Here is a 12,301-nt window from a genome sequence, read left to right as displayed (position 1 = left end):
CCCATGGAAGCAGCAGGAAAGAGTTCAAACTAGTTGGAGGCAAAGCTACTTATAGAGGTACAACTATAGGAATGTATTTATGTAAATATATTAATTTATAATGAAATATATAGGCCAATGTACATATATTTATGTTAAGTATTAAGATAGCAGACAGACTGTGGGCCTCTACCCAAGGCCTCCCTTGCGTTAAGCAAGACCACTTTGTTTTAATAACCTGGTACTCTTTGATACTCACCTTCCTGACATGATGACTGAAGACAAAATCAGGTATATAAGCAAATGTGGTGAAGAAAGTGGATGGTGCCCAGTTATCAAAAGATACAGTGTCTAGAGCAGCAGTTCTCAACCTGTGGGTCCAGACACCCCTTGAAATAACAATGAAAATACATCCTGCATATCAGATATTTACATGATGATTCATAACAGTAGCAAAATTACAGCTATGAAGTAGCAGTGAAAATAATTTTATGGTTGGAAGTCACCACGACATAAGGAACTGTATGTATTAAAGGGTCACAGCATTAGGAAGGTTGAGAATCACTGGTCTAGAGGGTCTTAAAGGCTTGAAGTTAAACAAGCCGTCAACTAGCAGAGAAGTAAATAAGCCCACATGGAAGAAACACACAGCCTGTGTGATCACGAAGTATTGAAGAGATCAGGTATCAAAAGATCCAAAACAATTATATCAATGTGAAAGAGGGTGTTGGAGTGGAGACCCAAAGCCCATCTGTAGACAATTGGACATCCCCCCACAGGAGTTACAAGGAAAGGACGATTCAAGCTGGGTACAGAATAGTCTGACGAAACACACATCATTCCTCTACTTCCTGAATGCTCTCCCCACCCCCACATGACCCAGTTCGACCTTACAGATTTGACTAGACCAGAGTACACCCATTGGTGCAGATAAGAGCTTTCCCATTGGTGCAGATAAGAGCTTTCACATTGGTGCAGATAAGAGCTTTCGACACATGGAATTCAGGACAGATAAACCCTCAGGAACAGTAGTGGGAGTAGAGATATCATGAGGTTAGGGGGATGGGGGAATGGTGAGGGAGGGTGGGAAAGAGGGAGAAAGGGGGAACCCATCACAAGGTTGGATATCTAGCCCACCCCCAAGGGGACGAATAACAGAAATGTGGGTGAAGGGAGACAACGGACAGTGTAAGACACGAAATAACAAGAATAATATATTATTGATCAAGGATTCACGAAGTGGGAGGGTGAGGGAGGGAGGGGGGAAAAAAGAGGAGCTGATACCAAGGGCTCAAGTAGGAAGAAAATGTTTTGGAAATGTTCATGGCAACACATGTACAAGTGTGCTTAATGCTGTTGAATGATGGGTTGTTATAAGTGCACCCAATAAAATGATTAATATTTATAAAACAAGAGTTCAAATGATGCATTGCACTGCGTAAATCTACTGCACAAGTTCCCTTTAAAGTGTCGAAGAGCAAGGATGTTACTTTGAGGACTAAGTGTGTGTGACCTCAGCCTTAGCATTATCAGCTGCCTCGCATATGCATGTGAATATCTGCATGTGAATAATTTGCATGTGAAAGTTGGATACTGAATGAGGATGACCACAAAAGAACCAATGCATGTGAATTATAGTTGATGAAGAATACTGAAAGTCCTGGGGACTGCCAAAAGAACAAACAAATTTTTTGGGAATCTTTATTTTCCTCAGGAACTGGAATAAGCATGAATACAATGTGGCAGATGCAGGCTCGAAAACAGAGAGCTGCTGAAGGATGAGGACAGTTGTGGGGTCTTGAAAATAGCGCAGAAATTTCGGCCATGGGCACAGCAGACACTAGGAGGAACTGCCTTTTGTAGACACTAGGAAGTAACTGGAAGTCACAATGATGGACTGAGTCTGACATGCCTGGAACCACTTAATTGGTGCACATTGGAGTGCTTTAAAGATGTGAAGAGTCAGATTTTTGCTACAGCGGACGGAAATGAGTTCTCAAAAAAAGGATAGGATATAAGACTTCATATTTGGAGACCTGAAGGTTTTGTAATGATCATAACCATGCCAGTTCCTGCTGAAAGCTAGCTGGATGGCTGGATACCCACGGAATAAGATTTTAGCATAACTAACAAAAATAAATCTTTTACACCTGGGAAAAAAAAAAGAACAAACAAATTTATCTTAAAAGAAGTACTGTTGGGAGAGGGGAGGAAATGAGCTGATATCAAGGGCTCAGGATGAAGAAAATGTTTTGAGAATGATGATGGTAACAAATGTACAAGTGTGCTTGACACAATGGATGGATGTCTGGATTGTGATGATAAGAGCTGTAAGAGACCCCAATAAAATGATTTTTAAAAATACTGTCATGCTTCTTAGACGCAAGGATGCTGAGACTTCATCTCACATACTGTAGACATGTTATCAGGAGAGACCAGTCTCTGGTGGTCTTCCGTCTGAGAACCTGGGCCTGGGTGGGTGGAGTCAGTGGTGGCTTTTGACCTAGGTTGAGAACACTGCCCTGAGTAGACAGACTTAAAGGTGAACAATAACATCAAAGAAGTATGGACTCCAAAGAACCATTAATTACACATTTGCCCAGGGATAAAGCTCAGAAGATGGGAAGGGATAGGACAGAAGGAGAAGAAAAAATAATTATTATAATTTTTTTAAAAAGGAGAAGAAAATCAGAAACTCAAGGGAGCACGTGGGAAGCAGTCTGTAATTTTTCATAAGACCAGAAGGGGTCACTCTTGTACTTCTTAACCCAATGGTTCTCCACCTTCCGCACACTACGACCCAACCATAAAATGATATTCGCTGCTACTTCATCACTGTAATTTTGCTATGTTATGAATCGGGCACCCTCTATGAAAGGGTCATTGGACCCCCAAAGGGGTCGCGACCCCCAGGATGAGAACCACTGGCTTAACCAGAAAGGCGCCAGGAACCCTGTGGGCATGGTGGGTTCAGGTTGGGTTGCTAACCTCAAGGTGAACGCTTCAAATGAACCAACTGTTCCCTGGGGAAACTGAGGCTTCCTACCCTTGGAAAGATGTGGTCTCTTTCCACATGAAACAGCCCTGTCCTGTGGAGTTGCCAGGAGCTGGCCTTGACTCGAGGACAGTGAGTGGGGACAATACAGCTTTTCCATATGGTTTCTAATCTCCACAGAAGCCCTACGAGTACACATTTCCTTTTCTGAGACTATTTCCTTTTCTGAGTGAGGAGGCTGAGACCCAGAAAGGTCCCGCAGCGGTTCAACGGTGTGGTGGATTCAGACCCATGTCTGCCCAGCTCGATGACTGCTGTTTTTATGGAATCTGCAGGCTGGTGGTTTCTCTTCTGTCCTGGCACTCATTTGGGAATGCCCCCCCCCCGACCCCACCCCCCAAGTGTGAGTGGCAGGCACAGGGCAGGGGTGGGGAAGAGGGCCTTTGGCGAGGGCCTGACAGTGGTGGTGACCACGTCCGTACAGCAACGGTAGCCCCCAGCCCACCCAGCCCCCAATGGGTGGGCTTGTGTCAGGTGTCGTTAGGGTCTGAGGATCTTCAAGGAGGTCCCCTCCCAGGCTGCCCTCTGACCCCATGCCCTCATTGAGGAACCTGGGTTGTGTTTCCCAGAATCCAAAATGGGCCTGGGCAATTCTTATCCATTGTAAATGGACATCTGGACAGGGAAGCAGCAGAGGCAGGAGCCATTAGGAACTAGCCATCCCTGGAGGGACAGGTGAGAGATGGGAGAACACCAGGGGGCCAAGACAAAGGGCATGGAAGCAGTGGCGTAGCCGGGCTGTCTCCTGCTCGGAGATATTCTACAACCGCCCTTCATTTTTGTTGTTCAGGACTCAGTAACCTGCCGGAGGTCTCGGAGCTGGTGAAGAGCAGAGCCGGGATTTGAACCTGTCCACTCTGACACCAGTCGCATGCATGTGACATCGAGGTGGAGGACCATATGCAGTGGGGCAGGGTAAAGAATAGCTTTCCTCTCATAGCCTTTCAGTATAAAGTGCTTTTTCTATCCACAGGGCGAAGTGTTAATTATTAGCGCATTTGGATGCGACATTTTATCTTTTGTTGTATTTTTTTTCCACAGCCATGGCGACAGAGGGCTTTGTGCGGGCTGCGGCAGAATGCCCGGCCTTTGTCCAATTCCGCCTGGAGCGTCAGTCTCTGCAAACAGCAGGAGAAGTGGCCACCGGCTGTCTGCCCGGCCCCCACTAGCGCATCCAGAGACTGAGGCTTCTCCAACTGGAACGGAGCTCGGAGCGCAGCAGACAGGTACAGATTGGCAGGCGGGGAGCAGGGCGCACAAAGGAGAGGTCATGCTTAATAAACCTGATTAATTTCTTTGAAAGGCAACAATGCTAGCGGACAGGGGTGAAACAAGGGGCAGTAATTTATCCTGATTCCAAGGCACAGGCGCTCGACTAAAACCAATCCGGAGCTTCATGGAGAGGCTGCTGGGATTCGGACGGGTCCAGCGGGCTCAACGCTGGGGAAGCCAGAAGGACACAGAGGCTCAAAGAGAGGGAGAGGCTGGCTCGGCCCGGAGCACACCCTGCCTAAGCCATGCGCCCAAGACACAAACCTGACCTCCACACTTGAGCGTTGAAAGCCCTTTCTAGTGGCTTCCCACCACTGGACCACGACCGAGTCCGGACAGTGATGGAGCAACAACCGTGCATTCATTTTATGTTTGCTATCTATCTACCGAGCACTTCGCAACGGAGGAGAATGAGGCTGAGTTTACGTGAACTTGCCCAAGGTCACGTGGTTATGAAGGCAGGCTGGGACCCCTGATGGCAGGGCCCGACCTGGAGCGAGGTCACTGCTATTCCTTTATCCCCTCTGCTGCAGGCAGGAAAAAATAAAAATGCAGCCCGCCCCCACCCCACCCCCACCGATGCTGGAGTCCCTTCATCTGGAGCCTCTTAGTTAAATGGTGAGGGGTTAAGGTTATAATCAGCTGAGTAGGAAACAGGGAGGTTATTCTGGATTAGCGGCGGGCCCACTGGAAGCACACAAGTCTTTACATGCGAAGCAAGGTTCAGAACCAAAGGAGGAGCCCGAGAAGGAGTGGCAGGGCAGAGGCTGGAGAGCTTTGACAGGACTCGGCCTTCCGGGACCGGCTTTGAAGATGGACCGGAGTCCGCACCAAGGCATCCAGGGAGCCTTGAGAAGCTGGAAGAGTCTCCTGGCTTCTCCGGCAGGAAGGCAGTCCTTCTAAAACCGGTGAGACTGATTTGGGCCTTCTGACCTCCTTAACTGCAAGGTGATAAATGCGTGTCGTCTTAAGCTACTCGATTTGTTATATCAGCCAGAGGAAACGCATACAGTTGACCCTCGAACAACATGGGTTTGAACGCAGGGGCCCACATATTCTGTGGCGATTACAAACATAAAATAAACGGTGTGGGGCTCATCACCTGGTGCGAGCAATTTCCCTTTCCTGTAGATTGAGAATTGCAGTCAAAAGTGTCCTCTTGCATTGTTTGCATCCTGCTCCCTGCAATACGGTCAGCCTTGACCCACACCGAGTGCCCTGGCCATGCTGGCGGTGCTCCCGAGAGCAGCGAGAAGGCATGGCGTGACCTGAAAGCGTGGAACTGTGCTGCAGGATCATGGGGAGGTCTGTCTGCTGCGCGTGGGATCCGGCGTCAGGGCCGTTGTAATAAAAGGAGAGGAAATGTGTGAAGCTGCGGCTGCAGGTGTGCCGGCGGGCGTGGAAACTTTGCACGGTTGGCCAAATACTTTTTGCCTCACATTGAAAATGCAGCTCCTCTGTGGGTGCAGTAGAGCATATAGGAGGCCTTTGCAAAAGGTTCGTGGACGTTTTCCATCTTTTAATTCCATTTTCCCACGAGCCGTTTGAAGCCCCTCGTGTGTTACAGAACATTCTCAACTCTATCTTACTCGGAAGGCTCTGGTCAACAGGAGACTATTAGCAGGTAGTTTGGGGGGGGGGGGGGATTTCTGACTTAGAGTGGTTTTGTCCCAGAGCAGACTACACACCCTTGCATCCATCTGAGGCACAGCAAGATTTACTTTTATAATTTTTTTCCTTTTTGTATATTTAGTGTTCTCTATCTTTTAAAAACATTTTATTAGGGACTCATACAACTCTTATCATAATCCATACATACATCAATTGTGTAAAGCACATCTTTACATTCTTTGCCCTCATCATTTTCAAAGCATTTGCTCTCTACTTAAGCCCTTTGCATCAGGTCCTCTTTTTCCCCCCTCCCTCCCTGCTCCCTCATGAGCCCTTGATAATTCATAAATTATTATTTTGTCATATCTTGCCCTGTCTGATATCTCCCTTCACCCCTTTTTCTGTTGTCTGTCCCCCAGGGAGGAGGTCGCATGTAGATCCTTGTAATCGGTTCCCGCTTTCCAACCCACTCTCCCTCTACCCTCCCAGTATCGCCTCTCACACCCCTGGTAACTTATCTGTATTCCTGAATCCCAGTATCTCCTCCAAATAGAACACCCTTTGGGTACATTGCTGGGTCCTGGAGCCCAAGAACATCTCTCCCTAAATTTATGTCTCCTTCCAGGCATGGCCCCAGCGGCCACCTTAGGCTGGAAGTCCTTGTCATTTGCCCCGATGACATTTCCCTTTCTCCCTCAGCCCCCGCAGCCACCTCTCACGGCAATCTTGTAACACAACTGCTACATTCAGGACCTGTGACTTAACTCTTCTAGCCATCTGTTCTGTGCTATTTTAAGTTGCTACCTTTTCTTATCAAGGGAAGACACATACCCAGGTCTCGGTTTGAGGAGGGAGCTCAGCAAGAGATAGAGAACAAAGATGGACTTTGTATTGTTCTCCTGGCATTCTAATCGCAGTGTCTTCGCCTTGTGCCTGCCAGCAAATGATGCCAACCACCATGAAAAGAGAACAGTTAATCCGGTGCTGAAGGGCAGCCAGCGGCTGATGTACATACTGCATTGGGGAAGTCTCGTGTACTGCCCTCCTCTGAGCTGTCCATTGCTGGGGGAGCAGCATCACACGCGTCACGTGACAGCGTCGCCCCACGGGCGCTCGACACACCTCTCATGTTCTGTTCTGGGGTTTCTGCGGAAACCATCTGCCACTCACACAAAGGACTCTGGACGCAGGAAGGTGTTGACACCTCCTTCTTTTTTTTTCAAACCTTTTAAATGTGACTTGGGTGAAGGTTTACATAGCAGATCATCAACGATTCAACGATTCACACACATTCTGGTTCATATCATGTATTGCAATCCCCTCAACATCACCCCTCCCTCCTTCTGCCCTAGCTCTTGTCACTTTGTCCTGGGGAAGTGCTGTCTCTCTGCTACCAAATGGTCTATTGTTTTAAGGTTTGTGTACATCCACAGTGTTATTCCCCTCCAGACCTTTCTACTATCTGACTGAAGATGAGCCACAGGGGAGTTGACCGAAACGAGTCACAGCTCTCTTCCAGACGTCAACGTGACCAAGGATTTCCTCTCGCCTGGCTCCACAATCAATGCTCACGAAGCGGCAGTCAAGAAGTCAGTCCACATCTTTCAGTGCATTGGGCTAATCTGCTGTGCGAGACCGCTGTGCTGCAAGGTGTTAAAGAGCAAAGACATTCCTTTGAGGACTAAGGTGCGCCTGACCCCACTGACAATACCCGGGATATTGTCCATCAGCTCACAGTCATGTGAGCCTAGACAATGAATAAGGAAGCTAGAGAAGAATCGATGCATTTGGATTACGGTGCTGGCAGAGAAAATTTTTTAAATTGTGTAATATAGTTAAAACATTGAATTGTATGGAACATTAAATGTATTGTTTTATTAAGCAATAAGACTGTTTAAAAAATTAAATGGATCAACTGGAAATCATGGTAAATTCTTCCAAATCAAGTTTTAAAAAAAAATCATTTGATTAGAGGCTCATACAACTCTTATCACAATCCATTCGTACAGCAATTGTGTACAGCACATCTGTACCTTCAGGCTGGCAGAGAATTTTGAAAGTACCGTGAACCGCCAGAAGAACAAACAACCTGTCCTGGAGGAAGCGCGGCCGGAGTGCTGCTTAGAAGGGAGGATGCGATACTTTGTGGACGTGCATCGGGGAAACCAGTCCCTGGGGAAGAGCTTTGGGTTTGGTGTGGTCGTGGGTCAGTGAAAAAGAAGGAGCCCTGAGTAAGAGGGATTGAGCCGTGGCAGTAACAGTGGATTCACCCAGAACCCAAGTGTGAGGATGTTGCGGCATTGGGCAGGGTTTTGTTTCATCCATGTGGGCTAGAGATGACTCCATAGCACTTAACAACAACAACATATTCCAGACACCGTTTTAACTACTTTTGACATGTTTCCTCAGTTATTATTAGCAATTCCCCTATGTATTAGCACTCTTGTATCCATTTGCAGATGTGGAAACTGAGGCACTGAAAGGTTAAGCATCGTCTAAAGTTTGATGGCAATGAAGTACGGACTAGGATGCAGGCTTGGCATATTCAGTTGCCCCCTTAAAGCGATGAGCTATAGGACCTGAGGAGTTAAGCCCAATACAAACAGAAAGAAAGCAACTAGGAAGGAAATGTAAAGGGTGAAGGAACTTGTCTCTAGCTGGGCTAATACTAGATGTTCACGGCGCCAACCTTCCAAAGCCCCGGTCAGCTCGCAGAACGGGCTGCTGTCCCATGTTCAGTCCTTGGTCACGTGCCTGGATGCTAGAAACCACTGTCCAAGTCGAAACCCACGTGGTCAGGAGCACTGCCCTCGTGGAAGGCCTGCAGGAAGTCAAATTGGTCTTAGTCTCCAGAGCACCGTGGACCAGCATCGATAGATAAACATCACACGGCATGGTTGCTGTTAAGAAGCTTAGTGTAAGCCCAACATCCTCTCCTGGATCTATGTTTGTTTTGTGTGTGTTGTCAGTCTGTACATTTATTTTTACTTGGGTTTGAACACAAATGTCATGTCATTGCATTGTTCAGTCACGTCAAGCAGAATTGTACCATTGCTTCTATAATCAGTTTCCAAATGTATTGTTTCTTCCTGGGTTCCTTGACGTCGTCTCCCTTTTGCCTTCCCCCTCCCCCGCACCGCACCCCTGGAAATCCTCATTCCACTTGCTAGCCCTATAGGTTCATCAATCCTGGGTTTGATGAACCCCAAACCAGAAAAAAACATAGATCACAACCTCAAGAGGGTAACCCCCAATGCCATAGCACCTCAGAGATACATCCTAATAAAACAAACAAACACCAATAAGACAGAATGACCGTCATGGATTCGCTAGAGTAACACACATCTTAATACAACATATAGGGCATTGACAGAACAAGACTTTATTTGCCCTCCTACTAAGAGTTCACCAATCACCGCACCGCTGCCTTCTGCTTCATCAGACACCATGCATTTTCTGACTTAAGTCCTCAAGTTCTTGGTGTGTCTGAGGTAGAGTCCAATTCACCCAGTGGAGCTCCCGCATGGGGTGTTACTGGTGCAGTCTCTGGAGCAGGCTGCGCACCTTGAAGATCCAGGATTCGGCGTCCCAGCACTCCTCAGCAACGGGCCTGGTCCCCTGGATGCATTCAGAAGCCCGAGTCAATCCAACCTCCAGCTTAAGAACAATTAGTCCTTATAGTCCACCCCTTGGGGGACGAATAACAAACATGTGGGTGAAGGGAGACAACGGACAGTGTAAGACAAAAAATAATTGATCAAGGACTCATGAGGGTGGGAGGGGTGGGGAGGGAGGGGGAAAAAGAGCCAAGGACTCAAGTCGGAAGAAAATGTTTTGGAAATGTTGATGGCAACATATGTACAAGTGTGCTTAATATAATTGAATGATAGTTTATTATAACATTTGTAAAAGCCCCCAATCAAATGATGGGGAAAAAAGAATAATTAGTTCTTATATCATGGCCCTGCTTGATATGCACCCTCAGGAGGGGAACACAGAAGAGATGGTGCTGTAGTAAAATGTGGTGAAGAAATTAGCTGGTGCTCAGCTATTAGCTAAAATAGCATCTGGGGTTTAAAAGGCTTGTTTCCAAACAAGCAGCCATCTAAGTGAGATGCACACCAACACCAGTCACTGAAGGATTGTAATCCACATAATACTAAGTCAAAGGAGGGATTAATATCGGCACCGAATGTGTGAGAATCTGGTTAGCAGAGGCCTGTGGAGGACAGTGGAAACCCAGGATCCATTTGTGGCACTACCTAGGAAATAAGCCTTTGGCGAACTCCTGTCCATAACAGAGGGACAGGAGGAAAGTGGTGACTGAACAGAGTGCATTAGAGTTGCGTATAGAAGATCAAAGGCATAAATCTGACTCGAACAGTTACAACTTTGTCAGCAGATCCCCCCCTGTGATGCATATTGGACCTGATCTAGTGTGTTAGTCTGGGTAGACTAGAGAAACAAATTCATAAACACGTACATGTATATAAGGGAGAGGTTCATATGCAAGAGGAATTGAACATTGAGAAAACATCCCAGTCCAGTCCAGATCAAGTCCATAAGTCCAATATTAGCCCATATGTCCAATACCAATTTATAAAGTCCTCTTCAGACTCACGAAACACGTGCAATGAAATCAAATGCAGGACGATCACAGGCCAGTGGGTAGAAAGTCTTTGGGTCCAGTGGTGGTGTGAGCATCTCAGTGCTGGCAGGGGTCTCGCTGTGGCTTCTCCAGCTTCCGAGGTCTGGTTGCATCCAGGTGACTTGTCTTCTACAATGTCTCCCAGGGAGTAACAGAGAGAGAGAGGTGTCTTCCACCTCCGAGGAGGAAGTTCCAGATTTCCCGGAATTCTCAGGAGAGGGCCATGCCCACACAGCGGTCTCACTGGCTATCTCCAGATTGACAGCCTAGACTCCACCCCTGCACTCTCAATCCTTAAATTGACACCAGATTAGGTGACTACCACATCTGGTTTCCAAACTTTTCTGTAGTTTAGGTTTGTCTTGTTTGTTTGTTTGTTTTTTTTTTGGTACATATTAGGGTGTATCTCAGAGGTGTTGGGTCACTGGGGTCACCCTCTTGAAGTTGTGTCACAGGTTTTTCTGGTTTTTGGTATGTGAAACCCAGGATTGCTAAACCCATAGTAATAGCAAGTAGAATAAAGGTTTTGGGGGGAAGAGAGTGGTGATGGCGGGGTGAAGTGGAGACGATGTCAAGGAGTCCATGTGGAAAAGGAATGTTTGTAATAAAAACAAACAAACAGGCTCTTTTATCACGGACCCGCCAACACGGGCTGCGTTCGCACCAAAACCGTGAAGAAGGCGGCCCGGGTCATCATTGAGAAATACTACACACGCCTGGGTAACGACTTCCACACCAACAAGCGCGTGTGCGAGGAGATCGCCATTATTCCCAGCAAGAAGCTCTGCAACAAGATCGCGGGCTATGTCACGCACTTGATGAAGAGGATTCAGAGGGGCCCTGTGAGAGGGATCTCCATCAAGCTGCAGGAGGAGGAGAGAGAACGGAGGGATAATTACGTTCCTGAGGTCTCAGCCTTGGACCAGGAGATTATTGAAGTGGATCCAGACACTAAAGAAATGCTGAAGCTTTTGGACTTTGGCAGTCTGTCCAACCTGCAGGTCACTCAGCCCACAGTTGGAATGAATTTCAAAACACCACGTGGAGCCGTTTGAATCTTATCCACAATGCTGTAATATTTTCAATAAACCTGGGACACGCCAAAAACAAACAAACAAAAACAAACAAACAAACAGAAAAGGAATGCATGGAGACTGATTGTGGTAGCCAATTCTGCTGGATGTGATTGAACTATGGGATGACATGCTATATGTAGTATTAATTCCCAATAAATAATAATGAACAAGAAGCTTAAATGGAAGTCAGGGCTGCCTAGGTCTTTTATGAGTGAGCCTTTTGTAGCCCAAGCAGGATGGGGAACAAAAACAGTGAGAAGCATTGAGGCTCTGTAATACCGAATATTAAAGGGAATGGAATATTATGTTGGAATAATAATAATAATAATTGCTAACATTAAAAAATCACTCTCATTAGAGGCACTGGATTGATGGTTTATAGGGTTTATCTCTTTAAATCCAACTAGGCAGAAGCTATTTCACTCTCTGCGTCTACATTCCATACAGGATACAGAAATCCCGCAGTATGCATGTTTTAAACAGAAAGCAGCTTACCACGGGAATAGGATACTCCAAACGAGCCTGTCTAGCATGAGAAAGCTCTAGGGTGGGCCTCTGAAAATGAGTCTCCAGATACGGAGCAACTAACCTGTCTGGGAGCTTCTCTGCCCAAACTAGGGAGCTAGCTGGAGGACGCAGAAGGCTGCCGTCGGCACCAGC

At 46.9% G+C, this 12,301-nt stretch overlaps 1 protein-coding gene across 1 annotated transcript; it reads left to right on the top strand.

Annotated features, from left to right (window-relative positions):
* Nucleotides 1-4,112: 4,112 nt before the first annotated feature.
* On the top strand, nt 4,113-11,683 carry LOC142425800 (small ribosomal subunit protein eS17-like). Its single transcript, XM_075531223.1, has 3 exons — nt 4,113-4,260; nt 6,858-6,924; nt 11,188-11,683. The coding sequence occupies exons 1-3, from the start codon at nt 4,113-4,115 to the stop codon at nt 11,618-11,620; spliced, it is 648 nt and encodes a 215-aa protein (XP_075387338.1). The 3' UTR covers nt 11,621-11,683.
* Nucleotides 11,684-12,301: the final 618 nt, after the last annotated feature.

Source organism: Tenrec ecaudatus, chromosome 1 (genome assembly GCF_050624435.1).
Source record: "Tenrec ecaudatus isolate mTenEca1 chromosome 1, mTenEca1.hap1, whole genome shotgun sequence".
Classification (NCBI taxonomy): domain Eukaryota; kingdom Metazoa; phylum Chordata; class Mammalia; order Afrosoricida; family Tenrecidae; genus Tenrec; species Tenrec ecaudatus.
Note: the sequence above shows the minus strand (reverse complement) of the source record. Positions and strands in the feature narration are given on the sequence as shown.

Excerpts from the sequence above, each read along its gene's own strand:
- LOC142425800 (XM_075531223.1), top strand. The coding sequence starts at position 4,113 with ATGCCCGGCCTTTGTCCAATTCCGCCTGGAGCGTCAGTCTCTGCAAAC. Across the intron at positions 4,261-6,857 it reads GCTCGGAGCGCAGCAGACAG|CAAATGATGCCAACCACCAT; the intron begins GTACAGATTGGC and ends TGTGCCTGCCAG. Across the intron at positions 6,925-11,187 it reads AAGGGCAGCCAGCGGCTGAT|GCTCTTTTATCACGGACCCG; the intron begins GTACATACTGCA and ends ACAAACAAACAG.